Source organism: Epinephelus fuscoguttatus, linkage group LG5 (assembly GCF_011397635.1).
Source record: "Epinephelus fuscoguttatus linkage group LG5, E.fuscoguttatus.final_Chr_v1".
Lineage (NCBI taxonomy): Eukaryota > Metazoa > Chordata > Actinopteri > Perciformes > Serranidae > Epinephelus > Epinephelus fuscoguttatus.
The window spans coordinates 14,391,356-14,415,897 of NC_064756.1; the positions used below are offsets into that span (position 1 = coordinate 14,391,356).

Here is a 24,542-nt window from a genome sequence, read left to right on the forward strand (position 1 = left end):
ATGAGGTCAGTGCTCTCATTAGAGCTGAGAGAAAAGAGGGAGGATATGAAAGAGAGAAGAAAGAGGGATGAGAGGAGGGGAGGGCAACAAAGAAAATCCCATGTCATGTTTTCCCAGTGGAGGTCAGGGTGTGCGTGTGTATGACTGCTTGAGTGTGTGCGTGAGTAACTGATCATCTCATCTGCATCATCTGCAAGACACATTTCTTTGTGTACTACACGCACGTGTCTATATGCACTGCATACAGTAGTATAGTGAAGTTACTGTGTTAGATATGATACAGGAGCCGCAAGTACATTTTGGTTGAGCGCATACTTGAAGGAGCACATCCATATATATATATATATATGTATATATATATATATGTATACATGTGTGTGAGTGTGTGTGAGAGACAGATCTGGGATGTTTTTTCTTTTCTTTTTTTTGTAAGTGTTGTCTGACCGGGTCTAGTACAGGTGTGATGAGCAGGTGTTTTCCCCACAGGAACTGGCGGTCCACGGTCCAGGTGGCGCTGTCAGAGAAGAACCTTGGGAGTGACAGAGAGAGGAGTGTAATCCAGTAGATATCTTTTTACTGATCCTCTGGCTAACAAAACAAAGCTTAGACTAGATTCACTGAGTAAAAGCACCACATCCTCATTCAGTAAATACCTGTCTGTTTATTGCAGCATGCATGTCAGTATGTAACACTGTTTACATCCTCGTAAATCATTATTGATCCAAGATTTTTCAAATTGGAGTTGATAAAAAAAACCAAAAACACATATAGCACATTTTCTATTGAATGAATTGTGTTAAACAGACTTTTCCAGCAAGTGTTACAGCTAACCCACTGCCTGTTATAATTAACCCCACCCATAGGGTACACTGCAACATTTTACTTCCACCACTTCTTAATGCAATTGTAGAAGAAAGGTCAGTTCTGGAAAAAAAAAAAAAAAACAATAACTGTCCATTTGTTGCAGAGATGTGCATGTTCTTAGAATAAAACAAAAATTGTAAGGATGTTCAAGGATTGCACCCCGCTCTCCCTAACTAAATCTTATTTATTTATTAGTTATTTAGTCATTTATTAATTATTTAGTTCGTCTAAGCTGAGCACTGAAGTCACGCTCGTATTGCGTGATTGGCGTCAGGTGTTTGACGTATGCTTTACAATGATTGGCTCATCCTGTGAGTGAAGTCCAATCATATTCACGCAGGTGCACAGCGCGGACATTACAACCTGTTTGAACGTCACTGCTCGTTATGTTCATGTCAACGCGTTTGGTGCCGCAGCTGACCCCGGAGACTTTTTAACGGAGTAAATACTGGCCGTGCGTCTTCTGCCGCTGCTGCCCGCGTGCGCTCAGCTGGTTGTCAAACAGCTTCTCCCTCAGGTGCCGCAACAGAAGGGTTTCTGTGTTTGCTGTGGGACCGTGACGACTCTGTCAGCAGGCTGCTCATCACCACGATACCGGGGTGGAGGTAAGTGCCTGCTGCTTTGTGGTCGCTTCAGCTTGTGTTTGCTTAGTAATGCCAGTAAGCTAGCTATGACTGTTGTTGGCTGTGTCTGGGTCCAGCTTTGCTGTTGTTGCTGCTGGACATTTAATTTGTGATGTGCATGAATTATTGGCATCCATGTCCTCTGCATGTGAGCACGTGATGTTGTGCTGCTGGCTGTTTGCAATCTGCTATGCTGCTGGATATGCGCATTTGAAATCTCTGTGTATTTATTTGCAATGAGTGTGTACTAATTTGCATTATTATTATTATTATTATTAATCAAAAAAGAAGTTTAGATGAGTTAATGTGTTGTGGTGTTGACTTGTGACTGCCTTCCTGGTGCTCCTGTATGGCCTGAGTTGGTTTTGGGCTTGTCTTCCCCTGGAGCTTTGAAGCGTTTTTACCTCATGCATGCCACAAAGATCATTTGGGACTTGACAATGGTCATTTATTTCATCATGGCATATGCTCCTTGAGGCCTGGCTTGCCATTGCTGTTTGCTACTACAGCCCCACCACCCCAACATCCTCCTGTGTGACATTGTATATTGATGATTTAACAAAGATTGATGTCCATGTATGTATGTATTATTGGGAACTAGCCAGTGGTGTGTGGTAGTTATGATGGACGGTGGTGGGATGCTATCATGGACATAGTGACCTCAGATATAATGCCAATAAGTTTAACATTATGGGTGTTAGAAGTAAAGAAGACAGAACATTTCCTGAATTCTTCTTATCTGGAATTGCTCTTAAAGTTTTTATGAAGTTAAATATCTCGGCCAACGATTTATCTGATAATAAAGATGTCCACAAACAGTGCTGTAAGTTGTATGCACACGCTAGATGGCTCTTTTTAGAGCATTTTGTACCCCGCTGTATACTGCCCACTTATGGTGCTCCCATAAGAGGAGCAACATGCAAAGATTTAATGTGGCCTATAATGATGGAATGAGACCGCTTCTTATACTTCCATGATGGTGCAGTGCCAGCCAAATGTTTGTAAATGTTGGTATGTCTGCCTGCCCTGCTCTTATATCGATATATGTGCAGGCTCTCTGTTTGTGGGTGCAGTTTATTGAAATTTGTCTTTTTATATGAACTTGCATAATGTAGTGTTGGGCATTTCTTGTCTTTTTTTATATACATATTGTATTTATTATACTGTACCTTTTTACGTAGACGATTGTCTGTTTTTATGTGGTATGCTATGGACCTTTCTCTGCGTCCTCGAGTCATTATTATTATTACTATAGCGTCTCATCACATGATCAGAGACTTGACAGTGGATAACATTAACATACATATTACCTAGCAATCATCATTGCATATCTGTATATCAAAATGAAGGAATATTTTGCACATCTGTTTTCAAACAGGTGTGTAGGAGAGGGACGAGAAGAATGAAACTTGTAGAAACAGTGTGTTTGCCTGGTCACCGAAACATTGCAGCAGCATTAAAATCATTATTTTCGCAAGTTAGACCATGTGCGGGAGTCTTTTCTACAAGTTTTATATCTGTATATCACAAAAACTACCAAAGAAAATGAGACATTATTGATTTAATTGAACAATTTTAAGAGTTTATTATAGTTTATTTGGAATAAGCATTTTGTTCATTGATGCTACTGACTATTTTACAAAAAAGAAAATCATGGCAGAGACAGGTTTGCCTTTTTCAAGTGCATATATAGGAAATGACACTATATCTCCAAGGTGGCACCTACTTATAAGGGCCCATTCTCAACCCAACACATTGTTGGAGGACCCATTCTCTCTCTGAGTTCCCCCACCTCATGCAACCACACTGCCTACACTGTCTATATCTACGCCCCTGGGACTAGCTCCCTCAGATGACTCCTTGTCACTGCTCCGATGCCGTGACAGCTCCCTCGATCAGTAGAGCCCTTTCCACCAAAAATAACGTTCGCTATAAATGGTCAATTCCTTAATGCGAGTGTCCCTGTCTGAACTGATATTATGAGGACAGTACACTGACACTGACAATATTTTGAATGACTTACTCATGCATGACAGGACGTACGACGGTCTCCCCTGTGGTGTGGGCTTTGTAGAAGAGTGTGTAGAGGTAAGGCAGAAGTGTGTATCGTATCCTCAGGTAATGTTTAGAGCTCCTCACCAGCGTTGAGTCGGGGCCGTACGCAGCTGGATCCTGGGGCTGGAGACAGAAAAATGAGGCTGATGAACACGAGAGAAGAAAAAATCTGATTTGTCTGCATGCGGGGAAAGAGATGGAGAGATGAAACGGAGAACTTGAATTGGAGGGACGGACTTGAAGAGAGAGGAAGAAAGGTGTGATAGGAAGGAAGACAAACTTTCTTTTTCCACCACCAATTTATTCATGATGAATAAGTGGACATTAACCTTATTTATAAAGATTAAAATGGGAAATTAACTTTACATAAGACTAATCTAAAAGCAGTGTTTGCAAAGAGAATGAGAATGAGAGAACTTGAGAGAAAGAAATAAAGGGGGGAAAGTGTGTGAGAAAGAAACAGAAGTATGATTTAATTTCTATGATAGTGGAGAGTGAGAGGGTGATTAGCTGCTAACAGGCCGTGCTCCTCTCATCTGGCTAATCATTTATGCCCTCAGCACCTCTGAGAGTGTGATGAGGACTGTGTGTGTGTGTGTGTGTGTGTGTGTGTGTGTGTGTGTGTGTGTTTGGACTGGCCTGCATGGCCGTGTGATGAGAGCCATGATTAGGGCAAAGCAAAGGTCACACATTAGCTGTCTCGTTTAGTGGAAATCGTACTTCAGATTCATCATCATCATGTCCCTGTCCTCCAGCAAATACAACCCGCTTCCCCCTTCCTCCTTCCAACACACACCATGTCTTACTCACCCCCACCCCGACCCGACAGCATTACCTCAACGCTGTGCTATTTTTGCAGCAGTGATGAGCATGGAAATGTCACATGAAGAATGTTGCGAGGGCATCAATTTTCATGCTATTCAATGCTGCAGACTGACTTTTCTCCATCGAGTTATTTGTGTTCATCTGCAATAATAGCTCAGTATGTAGCATCAATATAAACACTGTTGTAGGCCCAGTGGGCGCTTTCCCTGTGTCTCTCTGTGACATTTGATCTGATCTGACATTTACATTTATAGTGTGCTTGTTGGAGATAAACATAAATATCACTATCTTCATCATGATCATCATTTTTATTATTATTATAATGCATGTTTAGAGTGTTTGTCGTGAATCTGGTCTGCCACTTAGCATTCAGATTTTGCTTGGCAACCTCAACTAGTTAAGGCAGGCTGCTGCATTATGAAGCAGAGGGCCCATGGTTGTACTAATAGCAATACTGTAAAGAGTTTGTTTTGCCCTTTCCAAAATTTAAAAGTAAAAGATCAACACTGTAAGAAATGATCTGTCCCAATATAAGCTACAAATGTGAACATGGCTTCCTGTCAGCTTTACTACCTGCAGAAGTAACCCAGCATCACTTCTAAGGACAGATGAATTTCATACGACATTATTTTGTGGAGTCTTATGGTGCTTTCAGACCTAGAGTTGTCTTGCTTTGGTCTGAATCAGGGACTAATTTTGTTAAAGAGTTGCATAATTGTCTAGAGTTGGTTCGTGTTCTCACGGCAGCATTTACAAGTGGACCAGATCAAATGCCTGCGCGAGAAAGCTGCTCTTGATTGGTCAGAATTTCCATGTGGGAAAAATCCAGGAAGTAAACAAAACGTTGAAGAAGAGTACACTTGCAAGATAAATGTGACACTTTCTAATGTCAACTACGCAGGTTGATTTTAGCGCTGGTCATCGTGGACTATATTGCTGTCATTGTTCATTTTAGTCAAACCATACAGTTTGAAAACGAGGCACGGCTCCAACTAGAAAACAATGTTTTGATGCATTGGATGTGCTGAATGTGCATATTAAGGCAGTACAGGAGGAGGTGCACATTAATAATCCTCCAGGACTGTAACATGCTCATGTTTAACCCAAACAATGTGTCATGTGACTGCAGTTGGTTCAGATCCAGGTCGGAGCACGTTCTCACCACAAACGTTTGTTTGTAACTGGACTGAGACCACCTCTTCAAAAAGGTCTCAGTCCGGTTGTTAAGAAAATTGCTTAGTTCTTATAATTTCTTTTTCTTGTAAAATTTAAAGTGAAATATATTGTTTCAAAATTACAAATCATAAAGTATAAATATGTCTTAATCACCCAAGTACATAAGCTCAGTAGCTTAACAGAGTCATTTTTCTTATTGTACTGATAACACCAGGTCTAAATAGCTCTACTCTGCAGTACATGAAAATGCTGTTTCTTTATTTCCACATCATCAAAAATCATCAACTTTTTAAAGACATTTTTTCATGGGACCTGTTTGCTTTAGCCTCAGTCTTTTACCATGGTGTCATCAAGTGAATATTTAAGACCATTTTACAGAGCTCTTATTTACATTTACATCAAACAAAGTCAGCCAGAGGCAGTGTTTCAACCCACTCATGAGCTAACGTTACATCAGGGGTCAGCAACCTTTACCATCAAAAAATCTGCAATACATATTTATGCTTTATAGTGATGGCAACACAGCCTTTTAAATCTAAATTAGCCTTTAAACATTCCTAAAAGCTCTAAATGAGCATTCATTAATAAGTTTTACATCAAAGTAGCTATTATATATGATTATTTGGTACTTAAACTTTGCAGCGTTAGTGGTGTAAGCAAACGAATCTGTCCACTCACTCTGGAATTCTTTCCTTTTTGGATTGGAATCAATAGCTAGCCTCACTAAGGAGACTCAAGGCTAACCATCACTACTGAGATTTGGCAGATTTTAGGAGAAGGTGCCAGGCCATAGAGGCCATGTATGAGGCACATTTGACGAGATGTTAAAACATTTCTTTTAATTTTTTATTCAATGTATACAGTTGGGAAATGTAAGAATCCCTTAAATGCTATAACAGTGATGGATGTAAACTAAAATATTAAAAAAAAACCCCTGTTATTCAGATCCATATAAGTTTTGGTCAAAGCCACAGGGAGCCACTGGATAAAGGGCCAAAGAGCCACCTCTGGCTTCTGAGCCAGAAGTTGCCTACCCCAACATTAGATTAATTATCTTGCTAGCTACAGCTGATAAAATGGTCTTATAACTGTTGTCTCTTCATTCATCAAGCTCAGTAGTTATTAGGTTGCAGCGGCATACCTTGAAACAGATGGAGAATGTCACCTGGGCATGCATCTTCTGTCCTTGTCTCCTGCCTTCCTTTATTCAACCAAGGGTCATTGTGACTGATAATAATGATTGTGTATTACCATATACCGTAAAACAGTTGCATTGTCGTCAGTTATTGTACCATGAAAATCCTATACTGTTGCAACCCTTGTTGTCCTCTTGAAATGAAAAGCTGCTTTTACCTAAAGGGGGGTGAATAATCAATTACAGGACTACGTTTCTTTTCTTTCTTTGTTTTTTTGTTAACACATCATCACATAACCAGAGCCACAGCTGGAGTTGTAGGAGGTAGTGCTGTGTATGAGTAGAGAGAAATAACGCTACCCTGATGCCTATGGGGGCCACCTAAGCTGAGATTGCCTTGATATTTTACAATATGTTGGCCGTGTATCCGCCATATGGCACATCATATTACAGTAATTTAACATAATTTAGCATCAACGTTATCCTTTTACTAAAATGTAAAATCTCAACCTCTTTGATGAGCATCAGTCTGGCGCTGAGCTTGTGAGCTTCGTTTTACTTCAGGCTCAGATGTTCCAATACCCACTGCAGCTATAATGGATTTTCTACAGCTAACATTCCCAGTGTTAAACCCAAAATCAGAGGTCCCACTGCTCCCATTTTACAGCACAGTTGTACTAGTGCTGGTATGATGACAATCTCCATGGATACTGAAAGAAGTTTCTATTTTTAACCGCTTGGCGTTTTAATGCACCTATGCAATGTTATGAAATGAAGGGTATACCCTGCAGCACTTTAGACCAAACAAAAGCAGTGTGATACATAAATCTAAAACTGACAATCTAATATGAAATTGGAGAACAAAACGCCTTTACAGTACCTTGTAGCCCTGAGCGTTGTGGTTCCGGCTGAAGGGATAGAAAGCTCCCACCTGCATCCAGCGACGGCATAACTCTTCACTGGAGTCGTCAAAGAATCCACAGATGTCAGCTCCAATCTGACACACAGGAGGGGACGACAGCTTGACATTCAGCCAGAACCTACAGTGTATTTCTATTAATGTCTGAAATGTTGAATTCATTGTATTGGGATTGTACAGTTGGCATGCCATTTGACAAACTGATGCTGTGGATTCCAGCTATACATTGTATGTTGAAACCGAAATAAAATAAAGGTCTGTGTGGACTTACATACATTACAAGTGTCAATCCAGGCACCTTCAGGAGGAAAACGCTGAATTTGAGATCGACAAATCTCCTGCAGTCGTAAAAAACTAACAGCGACGTGACAGCCGGCCACATATTTGTCTTTTAAAATGGCTCCCTTGATGTCTGTTCAATTCAGTCAAGATTTACTGGCAGACAGTAGATGTGGGCAGTGATCTTTATTTACATTAATTGCACAATGGACTCCAAGAAAGAGACTTCAGTCAAAGGCCAGTCTGCAGAGACTTCTTGCTTTCTATTGTTTACTACTGGCCACATTTTACAACAGACTCAATGGGAGGGGATCGATCCAAACTCCATTTCTCCTGCTCTCTCTTTCTGTCTCCCTCTGTTTGTTTGTGCGTGTGAGTGTGCGTGCGCGCGTGTGTGCTGAGGTTCCGAAAATCTGCTTGACACAGTCCCACCAGGATGTAGTTGGCATCTATAAGACCACCCGATGTGCACAGCTGGAGGTGTGTGTATGTTTGTGTGCGCTTGACTCCCTGTTGTTTTCTTACTGCTGTTTGCACTACAGATACACACATGTATGCAGTGCAGAGTGCTCTTGGGTACGGACTAGCTGTGTGCTTTTTTTTTGTGTGTGTGTGTGTGTGTGTGTGTGTGTGTGTGTGTGTGTGTGTGTGTGTGTGTGTGTGTGTGTGTGTGAACGTGGTTCCCACAAAGAGAACCTGTGTTCTACCAGACGTTTTAATGGATCTTGTTCCAGGCACACTTTTTCTTGCCTGCCCTTCTGTCTTTATGCTTATGCCTGAACATAGATCTCAATTAGCAGCTGAATCCTCTGGAAAAAGGCAAAAGGGGAAATCTTCTTAATGCCAGAACTACGTGTTAAGTAAACTGAAACACGTAATACGAGCTACAACTGGCTGTGGCTAACTTTCCAAGCTTTGTTACAAGGTCTTTTTGTATGATATAAGTGTTCTACATACCTAACAGCATTTCTGTCTCTTTCATGAGACGTATCTGGGGGGGGTCTGAGCCTCAAGTGAAATGTGCCTGTGTTAATGGATATTTGCTAAAGAGCTTTTGGGTGCATGGAGTTTTTTCCCTTACATTTATGGGCAATTGAAATCAAACAAAACATGACTTTTTCCTCTGCATGCGTGCTGTGACGATCTCGGTAAAAAGGCTTGAAATGAGGTCCAAATTAAAATGTTAAACCTGAATTTTGCGCCGCCGTGTTTGAATCTGTAGTTCAAGTGAAAACCTGAAGAGATTACTCCTTACAGTTCTTTTAAGCCCTGTCATTGCAACCAGGTAGAGGCATTTTTTTTCCTGTCAAACTCACTTACTTTAAGCGTAATATGAACAGTATTTGCCCTTCCGTGAAGGTTTGCTACTCACATAGGGAACCCCAAAGAGCCCAAACTCTAGCATGCCAGGGATGGCCCATTTTATGTCGTTCCAGTTGGCAGCATTGTCCCCCAGCCAGTGACCCGAATATTTTCCCACACCTGGGAAGGAGGAGCGGGTCAACATCAGGGTACGGTTTCCTCCAAACACACGCTGCAGAGCTCTGTGGGAGGGTGAGGAGGCAGCGAGGAGCGAAGCAGAGCGAGAGGAGGAGAGAAAGAAAGAGGTCGTTGAGATAAAAAAGGACACGGGGACAGAGAGGAAGGGTGACTCAAACGGCACAAGGGAGAAACAGAAATCAAGCACATATACACATACATGGTCACAGGGCAGAGCCAGATATAGATATTAGATGGGGACAAAGCCAGAGCTAGTTGTACTTTTCCTTCCCCATTGTACATTATTATTTTGTTTGATGAGGGAAATCGAAGAGGCATTGATTTCCATGACAATATGAAACCCTGATGATGTTTACGAAATGTGTCTCCTGCCAATAATACATTTTAATTAGTGGACAGAGGGAGGAAAGGGAGGGAGGAGAAGGAGGAGACAAAAGAAAGATGAGCTAGCTTCATTACCAAAGGAGTGACTCAGCAAGTCCACTTCAGAGGGCTTGTTTTTAATGGTCCCCAGTGCTTATGCACATGCCCATGTATGTGTTAGTGTGTGAACATGTGTATGTAAGAATTATGCTTTCCTTTTGTGCATATGTCTTTGTCACCCGTGTATGTTGTGATGGGTAATACTATAGCAGGACATTGTGCCATTAGTAAAAGCAAGCTAGAGTTGGGTTTCAGTGACAGCTATTCACCATACTAGGGATATTCTGAATGACCTTTTTTCCCATAAGTTTAAATGGAAGTTTATACTAAGACTAGTCAACGAGTTGAAAAGTTAAAGAACATTCAGAAAACAGTGAGCTCAACTTAGCCCCTGGACGCAGACTGGCCTATCATAATGTAGCATTGGGCCAGATCAGACCACAGTCCGACAACACAGCTTCGCTCCATTGGCTCTAATGCAGTCATTTCAGATCTCCTTCATTTTCAGGCTGGTTTTGTGGATTTGGAGCTAAATGTTGTGGCTGGGGCACGTTGTGTATTAATGATACTCGTTACCTGGAGAGGCTGGAAAAAGACATACGTTTCTTCCCTGTTCCAAAACCAAAATCAGACCCTGAAAAGTGTAGGGTTAGCTAGCTAGCTACTGAAGATATAGCCTACTGAATGTATACACATGCTGCTTTTGCTTTTTAATGATTATAACAGTGAAACAGAGGCCGACCCTGCTGTACAGGAACCAGTGAAGGGAAGCAGGGGAACTTTGCTGATATTCAACCAGCTGTGTGTCATCACAGTGTGTGCAGATGAACATTGTTTGACTTCCCCTGGAGATCCCTGCCTGTCCAGCGACAGAGGTTCGGGTGCTGGCAGCGGCACGGGGACAAAGCCAAACACCATTCTTCTGCACACACGCTGTGATGCCACACAGCTGGTTCAATATCAGCAAAGTTTCCCTTTATATGCATTGTCTTGTGTGGCGATCAGCAGTGATGTGGTGGTTCACTTTTACACTGTGATCTGTAGCCTATAGTTCGGCTTTAGCTTCTAACTATCTTTGTCTTTTTAACCTGTTGTTGCTGCTGAGTCAGTTTGACATCCTGGATATATCCTTCAAACACAGACTGTAGACCCCTCTGTCTGCTTCTCTCTGGAATCACTCTTTCATTTTTCCAAAAATATGATAATATTTCTTCAGGGAGTGCAGTTAGTTACAGTGTGGGCTCCATGCTTACTGCGACAGCTTGTTGGATCATCGGAAAGGGGCGGGGCTTATTGAAAGGTTAATGGTGTGGCACTTTGCATCATGTACAGTACAGGCCAAAAGTTTGGACACACCTTCTCATTCAATGCGTTTTCTTTATTTTCATGACTATTTACATTGTAGATTCTCACTGAAGGCATCAAAACTATGAATGAACACATGTGGAGTTATGTACTTAACAAAAAAAGGTGAAATAACTGAAAACATGTTTTATATTCTAGTTTCTTCAAAATAGCCACCCTTTGCTCTGATTACTGCTTTGCACACTCTTGGCATTCTCTCCATGAGCTTCAAGACGTAGTCACCTGAAATGGTTTTCCAACAGTCTTGAAGGAGTTCCCAGAGGTGTTTAGCACTTGTTGGCCCCTTTGCCTTCACTCTGCGGTCCAGCTCACCCCAAACCATCTCGATTGGGTTCAGGTCCGGTGACTGTGGAGGCCAGGTCATCTGCCGCAGCACTCCATCACTCTCCTTCTTGGTCAAATAGCCCTTACACAGCCTGGAGGTGTGTTTGGGGTCATTGTCCTGTTGAAAAATAAATGATCGTCCAACTAAACGCAAACCGGATGGGATGGCATGTCGCTGCAGGATGCTGTGGTAGCCATGCTGGTTCAGTGTGCCTTCAATTTTGAATAAATCCCCAACAGTGTCACCAGCAAAACACCCCCACACCATCACACCTCCTCCTGCATGCTTCACAGTGGGAACCAGGCATGTGGAATCCATCCGTTCACCTTTTCTGCGTCTCACAAAGACACGGCGGTTGGAACCAAAGATCTCAAATTTGGACTCATCAGACCAAAGCACAGATTTCCACTGGTCTAATGTCCATTCCTTGTGTTTCTTGGCCCAAACAAATCTCTTCTGCTTGTTGCCTCTCCTTAGCAGTGGTTTCCTAGCAGCTATTTGACCATGAAGGCCTGATTCGCAGTCTCCTCTTAACAGTTGTTCTAGAGATGGGTCTGCTGCTAGAACTCTGTGTGGCATTCATCTGGTCTCTGATCTGAGCTGCTGTTAACTTGCGATTTCTGAGGCTGGTGACTCGGATGAACTTATCCTCAGAAGCAGAGGTGACTCTTGGTCTTCCTTTCCTGGGTTGGTCCTCATGTGTGCCAGTTTCGTTGTAGCACTTGATGGTTTTTGCGACTCCACTTGGGGACACATTTAAAGTTTTTGCAATTTTCCGGACTGACTGACCTTCATTTCTTAAAGTAATGATGGCCACTCGTTTTTCTTTAGTTAGCTGATTGGTTCTTGCCATAATATGAATTTTAACAGTTGTCCAATAGGGCTGTCGGCTGTGTATTAACCTGACTTCTGCACAACACAACTGATGGTCCCAGCCCCATTGATAAAGCAAGAAATTCCACTAATTAACCCTGATAAGGCACACCTGTGAAGTGGAAACCATTTCAGGTAACTACCTCTTGAAGCTCATGGAGAGAATGCCAAGAGTGTGCAAAGCAGTAATCAGAGCAAAGGGTGGCTATTTTGAAGAAACTAGAATATAAAACATGTTTTCAGTTATTTCACCTTTTTTTGTTAAGTACATAACTCCACATGTGTTCATTCATAGTTTTGATGCCTTCAGTGAGAATCTACAATGTAAATAGTCATGAAAATAAAGAAAACGCATTGAATGAGAAGGTGTGTCCAAACTTTTGGCCTGTACTGTATTTTGAACATTGCACACTATTTGACAAAATATGACAACTAACTAAATCAAAGTTACTAAGTAAAATGTATTGAAAAGCACATTATTTAGAAAAATAAATATTTCAGGAATTTTCATTGGGTAAGCAGGGGAGCACAAGATAATAATATTTTTAATATTGTCTTTAACTGACTAGTATTGCGTATGCCAGTTAGCAAGGGTTGCAACGTTTAATCTATTAGTCAACTAATTGCCCAGGGTTTCCTGCACATTTATTTATTTGTGGCAGTCTGCCACAATAACAGCATCTCCCATCATGGATTGATTTTCTATTTTAGGAACGCCGTTGGAAAATAGGCCTATATGCTGTTTGGTTATTCATTTCACCACACTCATGAAGCACAAAGCGTAATGCCAGGTGCAGTGACAGTGAAACTTAACCATTCATTGCACTGGGTTGAGTTTACAGCTGCCGCCACACATAGATTCTGATTCTGTGGAAAACACTGCTACACCTACACTGTACCTGGGGAACTTTTAAACTGTCATTTTACTGCTAAAATATGAACAACAGGAGGCCCCACAATATAAGATCTGACAATTTAAACTGCGCACTTTTCCCTTTATATCAATGCACCATGCATGTCTATACGTTACAGCCACATAGAAATGCGAGAAGCCTTCCTCCCTGTATATATCAAAGATGATCAGTGGGCGGTCTTGCAGCCAAATGTCATTGCAACCTTTAAGATGTCCCAAAGAACATAAAAAATGGTGTACAGAATACAGTGCCATAATAATATCTTTGTGGGATAATCTCTTCTTCTGCCTCTGCAGACACTGTACTAAGCAGTGCTGAGGCGACAGTCGAGAAGACGGTAACACCTGAAAGGTTACAGTGGCATTTTATTCAAATGCAGTGATTATTTTATTGGCATCTGAGATACATCTGAAAGCTTGTGGCAGTGATGAATCAGCAGAAAATAGCTGGAGAATATCCCACTTGGGAGGGAAAGGTGTTGGAGTCTCTTCAATAACGATGTGAGATATACTGTAACCTATCGAGAAAGTTGAATGTTATAAATTTTTTGACTTTTAACCTTAACATATGACACTTTTCCGCATCAAGGGCTCTGGATTGCGTTTGTTTAGTTTCACGGGGTGTTATTTTCCATCAGCCAAAAACCCATTAGTGCAGGTATGTGCTGCTTTCTAATTGATGCAATTTCCCATACCATCACCATTAGTGCATATTAAAATTCTGGCAACTGATGCCAACTTTAGCCTTGTGTGAAATGACTAGCTGGGGGCTGAGAGAATATAGAAATTCCTGTACTAAGATAAATGTGACTGCAGTGTTTATACCTCCGTGACATTTAAGTGGTTTGTGTTTTGTGCAGCACTTGCTCATGTGCCAGGCTGCCTATCTTGACTATACTGTTTTGATAATCTTTGAGGGATGAGTCTAATGTGCTCCTCTAAACCTCTTCTGCTATTCTCTTTCCAAATTGCTCTGTGCTTGTTTGGGATTTTGCGATGAAAACAGGGATTAGCTGCATTTCAGACCCATCTCACTCATAATAACATCATCATTTGTGTGGTACCTGAGCACAGTTACAGAGGCGAGGCAAACTTTATGTAGCATACTTAATGTAACTTAATGGGCTTTACATCCATTAGCATAACTTGATTATAGGATATACAAAAACTGGTTTGCCACCTGCATGCACAGAGGCATTATGCATATACTGAACTGGTATAATGAGCCAAATGTTTGCACTCAAGCTCGCGTGTGCTCACAACTTGCAGATGTCCGTGTAGTTCTCTAAATCGACTATAACAATACCAATTTATGAGTTCCCTGCCTATATATGTATGAATAAAGTACAAATCAACTTTAACCTACTTACTGCTTCATCAATTTCCATATTTCAGTGATTATAACCTATAATCACATTGATGCCTCTCTGTAGGCTTGTGTAAGTAATGGGCCCTTAAACCATTTCAGCGCCAGACCCAGATGAGAATTTCATTCACTCACCCTGGGAGCCGGGCTCATTAAAACATATTTCTGCACTTATCACATGGGATCCAACTTGCAAATGGTCCGCAAGAGTCACAAGCTGTGATTTAGCAGAGGACATAAGTCACTGGACTGCATCGAACTGACAGATTTCTCTGTTGCACTTTTTTTTTCCACTCCATAATTCCGTTGCCATTTCTCAATAACCTCTGATTCTACTACACTCGCTTTAAAGATTTTGTGTGCCGCACTGTTTTGACATTACACTGTGAATTCTGAGCGTGCCAGTGCCTCATTGCTCTGAAGAGGTGGCAGCAAGTTGGCCTCCGTAGTACAAGCTGGCCCGAGTTCTTCTATCATTGTGAATGCACTCACTTTTCCGTCGCCAGCACCATGGAGTACCCATACAGACTGTGGACATCATAGTGGTCCCCCCAGGCCTGCTTGGCATCCATACACAGAGTCTTACTGTACATCACCTCATCCAGAATCTCTGGGGGGAGAGAAAAGATGAAGGAGGTAAAGAGATGGGGCGAAGGTTAGAGGAGGTATGGAATGAATACAAAATATAGGATGCGGTGAGGGAAAGGGGAAGAAGGGGACAGAAGGAAGGAGAGACAGTGATGTATACTGCAATAGGAAGTGGGAACAATGAGGAAATGAGAGACAGAAAGAGCAATGGAGGGAGAGGATGACTAAGGAGGAGTGCAATAAAAAGGTGGCATCAGGGGAGCATGCCTTTTCCAGTTATGATCATCCTGTCTGGGACACAGTCGGAATAAAAGACATGGCAGAAGAGTCATTTTCAGAATTCCTCACCGGGGACCCACTACTTTAGATGAATTTTCCTCTGGACCTGAACTTACTTTATGAGCTATTGTGGCGGATTTATCAACTCGTGCACAGCATTCGGGCTACAAGCTGCAAGCCCATCACATCCTCTATTTCTTTGTAAAACGGGATGTAGATTTATGAATGTGTTTAAGCAAGGACAAACTTTCAAAGAATGCTGCCATGAGAAAGTTTTGAGACTCAACCATTTGTCTCTAAAGCAACACAGATATTGCGGATATTAAAACTAGGGATGCACGATACATATCAGGCCAATATTAGGACATTTTATAATTTTGCAATATTCCGATAATTAAGATTATAGCCGATAAATAGTGCTGATAATACGAAGCCAGACTGCTTTCATTGACTTACCAAGGGCAGCATCTACACACCTGACACAGTGGGTGGCGGCACATGTACCTTTTTAAACTTGGCTTGCAAGCCACCAATAAACACATAGAAGAAGAACAGCAACAACTGCAGCATGCTTGCAGTGTGGACGTCTTTCACAGTTCCAGAGAAAGACAACAGGATTGTGCCAAGGGTCTCTGACCGCCCGAGGCGAGTTAGACGCAGTGCTGAAGGATCATCTCCAGAGTGTTAGCAGGAGCTAATTAGCAGCAGCGGCTTGCATCCAATGGCTTGACTCTGTTGTTTAACTTAATAATAAAAACTAGCCATGTGATGCTACAGTTAGCGATTATTTGTACCATTAACTCTTTGGTTGCTTGTCTGTCTGAATTGAGTGTTAATGTGTGAGGTAAATCAATAGCTCATTGCTGTTCTACTTGGTACTTGTTAGCTAGTCTATCATGGGGCGGAGAGACTTTGCCTGGATGTGTTTATAAAAATGCTGCATAATGATATACACATTTCATACAGCAGATGTAACGCTGAGCTGCCAATGTTCATATGAGTAAGCTGTCACTGTTTGTCTCTGTTAGTAGAGCCTCTAATCTGGGCTTCATCATTTACCTCTCTCTTACCATTAATACATTTAATACTGATTAAAAGTCATTCTACTTTCACATCCTTGTATTTACTATGTTGATTTGTAGTGTAGGGTTATATGAGGGTAGTCCTTTTGACAATATCCCAGAATATCTGCCTCTGTTTCACAGCCTAACGTTGGCAGGTATGGAAGAGTTTGAACTGTTGTTTGTTTTTGTTATGTTAAAGGAGCTATATGTAAGAAATCTAAAGCAAATAGTCATAAAATCATCCTAATATGTCACAGAGACTAAGGAATAATGTTCATATAACATACTGATCTCACCGACAACAATAGTACAGCTAGAATATTCGCATTTTAAAAAAAAATTACGGTCCGCAAATCATGTTTATGTTTTGAATTTGTGTTTTGGCCTGTTGCGCCACCCACCGCCATCTACCAGTCACGCAGTCAGTAGAGTCTCAGCATCAGTTACAGTTACGACTGAGCTACAGTGGCTGACGGTGCGACTAAACCCAAACGACCTCGTTATGATTCCCAAAAACGCCAAGACAAAACTCGAGGCGAAGCGAGGGTCTATATAGGAGATGCTTGTGAACGGTGGAGATGGTTGAAAGCGGAGAAGAATTTGAAATCGTATGTCGAAGTGGCTACTCTTCTCCTTGACAGGTAAGCTTTAGCCAAAGTTGGCTAACTAGCACCATAGCTAGACGGGGATGGACATTTCGAATACTTTGAACTGTTATTCATTTTCAATCATACATTGTAGCCCATGTGCAGGTGGGTCATCGACCTGACTGTTTTTTTTTTTTGAGAAACAAACGTTAGCAGCACGGCAAGCAGCATTAGCAGTGTCCCAGTACATAGCATTAGCAGCCAGCTCCTCCCCCGCTGTATCCCGGCAGCAGCATTAGCAGCAGAGAAGCTGGACTTGCTCGAACGGTCCGCTGGAAAACCGAAGATCAAGGACGCGGTGACGCGGCCCTGCCACGGCAGCTGCCCGTGGGCAAACAAATCAGTCTCCAGCGTGCCGCTGTCCAGCAACCTCAAATCTGTAGGGGAGGGGGGGCGGACACGACTCGTGGCAGTACTTTGAATTTGAGTGCAGTAACCGTTTTGGCCACATTCTTACATACAGCGCCTTTAACCAAGTCAGCTTGATTGGTACAGTAGGTCAGGGCTATGGAATATTAGATCATCCATATTTTCTCACTACATTTTCATCTTTCTTACCCTCAGTTGTACATAAACTACAGGTTATACACTTCTCTTTAAAATACAAAAATGCGAAATTATCGGTTTTCGTATCAGTTATTGGCCATGAGAAGCAGGTAATTATCAGTGCCGGTTGACAAAATTCATCAATCAATAAATCAATCAATCAGTCCCTTTATCTGTCCCCAGTGGGGCAATTGGCTGTGCAGCAATGGGAGCAAAACATAAAAGTACATATCATATCAGTGAATCCGTAATTGAAACTGTACAAGAACAGCAAATATCTGGTACAATTGTGGTGCCTAACATATTAAAAATTCTTACTTGGAGTGTAGGGAGGGTAGTTGAGGTTGTTGTCAGCACAGCCCTTATTCGATCCTTTTTTGAAATTTGCCACCTCATTCATATCCTGCAAGTGCATCAGAGGACATCGTTTGATGAAACACAATCAAGTTTAAATGAATCATTTTAACTTATAATGATGATTTTTTACAGCATGCCATAACACTATTGTGAATCCAGGGTTCTTCTATTAAGGTGATCTCAAGCTTAAAAGATTTATTTACGTCCACTATTTTTTTCCCTCGGTAAACAAAAAGTGACCTGGGTTGAGCTGAGGTGTTTGAAGTAAGATGTGAAATTGTGTGTGTGTATGTGTGTGTTGCTGCAAACACCTCGAGTAATGAGTGAGCCAAATCCAAATTTTCAGCTGAGGAACCATTAACAGCATAATATGAATTTCAGCCTGCTTTTTGTGTCCGCCTGTGTTTGGTGCTATTTATTGGACTCCAATGTTCAGCCTGCAGCGAAGTAATTGCTACCGAAAATTACAAAAAAAAAAAAATAAAAAATTTAAGCTCACTGCCCCGGTGTGAGTGTAATTGGCTGCGGAATAATGTCACTTTCCGGATTTTCGGTCGGCGAGCAGCTAATCAGCGAATCCACACCTTCATTTTGTGTATTTAAAATTGACTTACAATCCAGAGGGCATCGTGTTTGATCTCCCTGGAGAATCGCTCATACTCATCAACCCACCAGTTGATGCAGTTTTGGCTGGTGTAGTCTGGAAACACAGTCTCTCCTGGCCACACCTGAGAGGAGAGGGAGAATGTGAGTTACGATTTTACAAGCACTTTTTAATAGTTTTGGAGTAAAACTCTGAGAACATTAGTTTGGCATCACTATGCGAGCCTCCCCGCTGACAGTGTTCACTTCAGGTATTGTTTTGGCAAAGCACAGTGTTGTACTCTTTTGACAGGACGTTTTTTTTTTTTTAAATCCCTTTTTTCATTTCAGTTTGAAAAGCATCTTCAACATGTCTTTAATTAGGCGAGAAGCGAGCCTACACAGTAGCGTACATGTAAACAACATGATGGGGCATGATTGGCTAAGATGGTGTAGGCGTAGAGAGCTCCACTGAAGCAAAAACTAGGCCCATGGAAATGTCAGAAACACAGCTTAGAGATGTGGAAGTGACAAAGAAAGGAGAACAGAAGAGAGATGAAGCACAGGAGGGGGCGGGATTGATGAGGGAGGGAGGGAGGAAGGAGAAAGGGGATAGAGAGACGGAGGAGTTGAAGAAGAGAACAGAGGAGAGGTGAAATCGATAATGCAATAGAAATCTCTGGACGTGACTGTGTGTTAGAAGTCGTCCTTAATGACATGTATTGAGAAAAATGATTAATCCACGGGGAAAGGCGGAGATTTCGTGTGTGCGCGTATGTGTGTGTGCGCACTTCTGTGTGTGTACCCTGTGTAGAGCACAGTAGATATTAAATCTCAAGGTTGCTCCATGCTAGCTATCTTTTACCTTTACCTCCTCTGCCAATAACTTTACAACACACTTTGTAGCAAAGACATGAATCATGCTTATGTACGCTCACGTGCCCGCACACACACACACACACACACACACACACACACACACACACACGCACACGCACACACACATAGATTTACAGGCAGATGTTTTTGGCAGGTGGTCAGAACTCCAAGGTCAGAGCTTATTGATAGTCCCTCGCAGTTGCCATCTCTCCTTTTCCCAGTCATTTCTTCCGTCTTTTAACTCCAGATTTTTGTCTTTTTGACGTCTCCAGCTGCTTACTAATACTGACACCCTGGGAAATGCTTTCAACAAATCTGCTGGCATTTGTAGCTGCATATCTCACTCTATCTTTATGTCTATTTGTCTGTTTTTTTATGCTCTTCTGTCTGTCAGTCTGCCTATCTATGCCATTACCTGTCTGTCTTTTCCTCTGCTTGTCTCTATCTGTCCCTCTGCCTGCCTCCGCTCCAGAGTCTCTTTCTACCTTCCATCTCGTCTGTCCCTTTTTTGCCTGATAATCTGTCTTTTTGTCTCTTGTCTCACTGCGGCTGACTTCCTGTGTACCTCCCCGTCACTCCACCACTCCGAAAGACAGCCAGTCCGTCTCCCTGTACATTGCTCTCTAATCTATTATTTGTGACTGTCTGTCTTCCTGCACCTGCCTGTTTCTCCGCCCATGTTTCTGTCTGTCATGCCTACCTTTTAAAGCCACATAGACTCCTCTCTCTCCCCGCCGCTTTGTTTACTCCCATCCATTTTTTTGCCTCTGTGCTCCGAACAGAAATGTTCGTCTGTGCGACTGAGGTCCTGCTATGATTTCACTAGCACGCTGAAACATATGGGCCACCAGGAAAAGCTTTTATCCTCATCTTTGCGAGCAATTAGCCGTCCTAAAAGCGGAATAACTACCAGCCTGTCTCTGTATCTCCTTTATCACTGACACCACCACCACAAAGGGTCGTTTCACAAAGACCCCACTGTTTCCATAATCAGGACACATATATTCATATGGAAATAAACTGGAATCAATTATAATCCTACAGTACACATGCGTGCACTGACATAAAGCGCAAACAACCAGGAATAGCTTCTCATTTGGAGAAGGGGGTAAACATAGATGCAGGCGTACAGACTGACTTTTTCCCTTCCCTCTCTGTCTCTCCCACACACACACACACACACACACACACACACACATGCACACCTAATCTGTGATGCGTTGATGCAGAACATTTTAAGATTAAACACTAATGCGGAATCAATGCATATGTTTGACCTGTTATAAACAGCATGAAAAAGCGATTAGCCGAGGGACTGCGCCTAATCGTGTGCATAATCAAAAGCAACACTATAAAAGCATGGGAGCAACAGACTTTTACCCCCCACCTCCACCTCTCTGCAGGGGAGAGCTTTTTAAACACATGCTCTGTGGGGAGAAGGATCAAAAAATAACATAGCAGAGGCTTGAACTTCCATTAGGGAATATTACAGTTTGATGGAGACTGCGGAGCACACTTGCATACACACAGCAAGTGCATATATTTATGCTTATGTTGCATGATATATTGTATAATCCAGAGGCTCAGATACTCATTGGTAAAACAGACCTTAAGCGCAGTTTAACTTCTATGAGTCAGGGATTCAGCAAGGTCCTGAATACATTCAGGAGGAATCTCACCAACATCTCTCTCAATTTATGATGATTCTTTGATGGCTATCCTCAGGCTCATTGCCTTGTATTGCATGGATTTTTTGGATTGATCTTAATGCCATGCTCCTGGAATCGTCTTTAGTACTAATTTCACAAAAGCTAGACTTGACCTTGTACCATAGCCACAACATTGATGTACAAAACAAGGCTCAGTTGGTGCTTAAGGCAAAACATGGGGCTCAAAGCAATTCCCATACCATAAAAAAACACTTGCAAGGCCTTTACAACTGATATAAAGTAGAACAACTGATATAAAGTAAGTAGAATTAGGCCGGCACATTATGGTTGGTTGGTCATTTGGTTGGTTGATATGCTCTTGTCAGACCACATCTTCGTCGGTCAGACAATCACAAGTGTTGTCTTGATCATTGATGATTGTGTCTACACCAAAATGGTTTTTTCGAGTCGAAAACCCCAAACGCTCCCCTGAAAAAGCCCACCAAGGAGCACTGTGGAAGCATAGCATACAAGGTAGAGTACTTGCTCAGGCCCTTGCTTAGGATCAAGGGAAGAAGATGGACCCGTCAATCTGTGTGACCAGCAGTATTTACTTCTAGGGTTGTAACCATACATCCATCTGAATTCATATATCTATTCAATAATCAACAATCCATCATCAACACAAGGTGAAACATCAATGCATATCATCATCTTTAAGACATGCCTTTATTTTGAAATTACCATATCTCTGTGTCACCATTTCCATCCAAGCACACCTCCTTTCTGAATATTCAAACCGTGCTATTGGCCTAGCGCCAGGCAGACAATGGCAAGCTGCCAAGAAAAAGACAATGAGGATATTTACTGATATTGTCTTGTATCGATCGCATAGCCTGGTAAGACCATCCTGATGACATGAGCTCAACATTCTGTTTTGCTGTCTGTATCAGTCCGGACTCGGTGCCGCCCCAAACAATTTTAGTGGGCAGGAGTACACCGCTTGACACCCCAGTCAGTGTACCAAAGCACTGGGGAACATATTCATCAACAAACATAGCCAGTTGATAAATCAAGCTTTTGCCAAATCCAGTCGGAAGAACAGTAAAAACGCAAGCTGTGGCCTGCATTTTATGTCATCAGCTAGAACATAATCCCTGATTGGCTGCTTTCATTGTCAGCTATGGTGCATATCCCTGATTGGCCCTGATTAGATTTCAGTTACTGGAAATGTTTTGGGGTGGCACAGAATCCAGACTGACTGCAGTTGTCCAGAGAACCACTATAATATTGTATCATGATGAAACATATTAATTTCTCTTCTATTGTTTTTCAACACCTGTACATGTAGGATGTGATAGTTGCTCTTTGTGGTGTATTTCCACCCCTCCATCACGATTGAATTGATTGGATTAAATGGACATTTTTCAACTCCCTGTGACTAGGAAAAAACGGCAAGGGTCCAGACGCACAGTGCCTTGTTGTGCTGCTGGCGTTTGTATCATAGTGAAACTATGCCATATTCCTATTCTAAGGAATATAAAAAAATATGCAGACCTAACAGTCTGGTGGAAACACAGTGCTATCAGATAGAGTCCACTCAGTGCACAGCGGTTAATTCAATTTATTTAGAGATAACATGCAGTTAAGAGTAGGTAGAATTTCAGTCGACGTAGATTTTCTTTGGTTGACTACAGCCCTAGAGTGGAAGCATGAAGTAATCATCACTGTACTTAGAGTGTCCATGGTGTGCCAAGGTTATAGGGTTTACAAATGAGCCCAAAAGTAATGACCATTTTCCCCTAAACTGTCAGTGAATGTAACAGGAGAATTTATCCAACATTAGTGTTCAATCTGACAAGAGGTTTTAAAGCGTATTCCAGAGCAAGTCTTGGCACAAGCTGCTTTAACACTACTGCTGACTAAATATGTTCTTTTAACCACGTTATTCTGAGTAAAATCCATATGCTGTTGTGTGAAAAAAATCTCATCAGTTTGTCAGTTTCTGACATGCCAGACTTGGTGCATATGGCAACAATGATGTCACATTCAACTTGTGTGACTCATGCCTGATGCCAATTGTATCATTAAGTGAAAGTGAAAGTGCACCTACTCTAAGTGCTCTTACTTTTGCCTTGTGGCTTTTTCTTTTCTTTTTCTTTTTTTTCTTTTTTTTTAAAGTGTATGAATATACAACCATATATAATGACCAACACCCCTCTTACACTTAACCCCTATATTTGACTTGTGCATCGCAACATTAAGCTTTACCATGTAGGACTTCACGACCCAGTGACCAGAACATCACTGTGACAAGCCATTTACACAAGGTACAGACACTGGACATACATGGGATGGAAGCATGGTATTAAAGTGGCATTACCATCTGGAGGAGGGAAGTCTTTGCCTGACTGGAGATAAGTATCTTATCAATGGGCTACTAAGTGTATTGTTTCCAGTTCTCTCTCGCACCCAGATGCAGCTCACCTCTCCTAACAGAGGAGTTTCTCCATCTGATTCAGTGACCCAGGCGTTCTTCGCAGTTCCACGGTCATAGGACTCATATGGAGCATTCCCTACCCTCTTACTGGTAGCTATTGCAGGGTCCTGCAGGACAAAAGAATACAGTCATAAGAATACGAAAGAACACAAATGCTAGGAATGAAGAAAAGCCATCTGATGCATTTGCTGAAACTAAAGGCTGCCGACATAATAAATGTTTGAAAGTGCTGTATTTCACTGAATGGTTTGTGCACCTGACCAAAGCAAAAGAACATAACGTTGCATCATGTTTAAATGGCACCCCTCTGAGTTTTATGCCCGAAACAATAACAAATAAATTGGCAGTGTTTTTTAACTTTCATTGTTTTATATGACAACAAGCTCCTATTGTTCGAAAAAAATATATATCTATGAAGCTTCACTGCAGCTGGAGTGTATCAACCTGACATAGCAGCCAATATTTGGTCAGTAATATAAGATTGAAAATACTGCCAAACAATAAAGGACCCAGAAATGCAAAGTAAAGTGTTGCTTTGCGGTTGCACAGGGATGTTTAAAGGTTGTATCGACTGTTAATATGTCAAACACAAAAATTGCTTGCTTCTTACCAGGATGAGGATGTATCTCTGTCCTTTCTCGTGAAGGTAGTCAGCGAACTGAGGCAGCTCGGTGAACTTGACTTTGTCATAAGTGAAATCTTTCTTATCCTCCATGTAGTCGATGTCAGTGTACTGAATGTCCTGCAAGGGAAGAAGAAAATACTATGAGCACCTCATGCACATAAAAAATCCTCTTAATATTTAGATCA

At 41.8% G+C, this 24,542-nt stretch overlaps 1 protein-coding gene across 2 annotated transcripts in view; it reads right to left on the minus strand.

Moving 5' to 3' along the window:
* The window catches only part of si (sucrase-isomaltase (alpha-glucosidase)), a 115,238-nt gene that overhangs the window by 62,878 nt on the left and 27,818 nt on the right, over positions 1-24,542 (minus strand). For both annotated transcript variants that reach the window (XM_049576191.1, XM_049576192.1), the window contains exons 11-19: positions 24,343-24,474; positions 23,720-23,839; positions 18,737-18,850; positions 18,084-18,168; positions 15,134-15,251; positions 9,249-9,420; positions 7,559-7,675; positions 3,511-3,665; positions 445-529 (exon numbers count right to left, since the gene is read on the minus strand). In XM_049576191.1, coding sequence (XP_049432148.1) covers positions 445-529; positions 3,511-3,665; positions 7,559-7,675; positions 9,249-9,420; positions 15,134-15,251; positions 18,084-18,168; positions 18,737-18,850; positions 23,720-23,839; positions 24,343-24,474 — 1,098 coding nt within the window. The remainder of the gene's footprint in view (positions 1-444; positions 530-3,510; positions 3,666-7,558; positions 7,676-9,248; positions 9,421-15,133; positions 15,252-18,083; positions 18,169-18,736; positions 18,851-23,719; positions 23,840-24,342; positions 24,475-24,542) is intronic.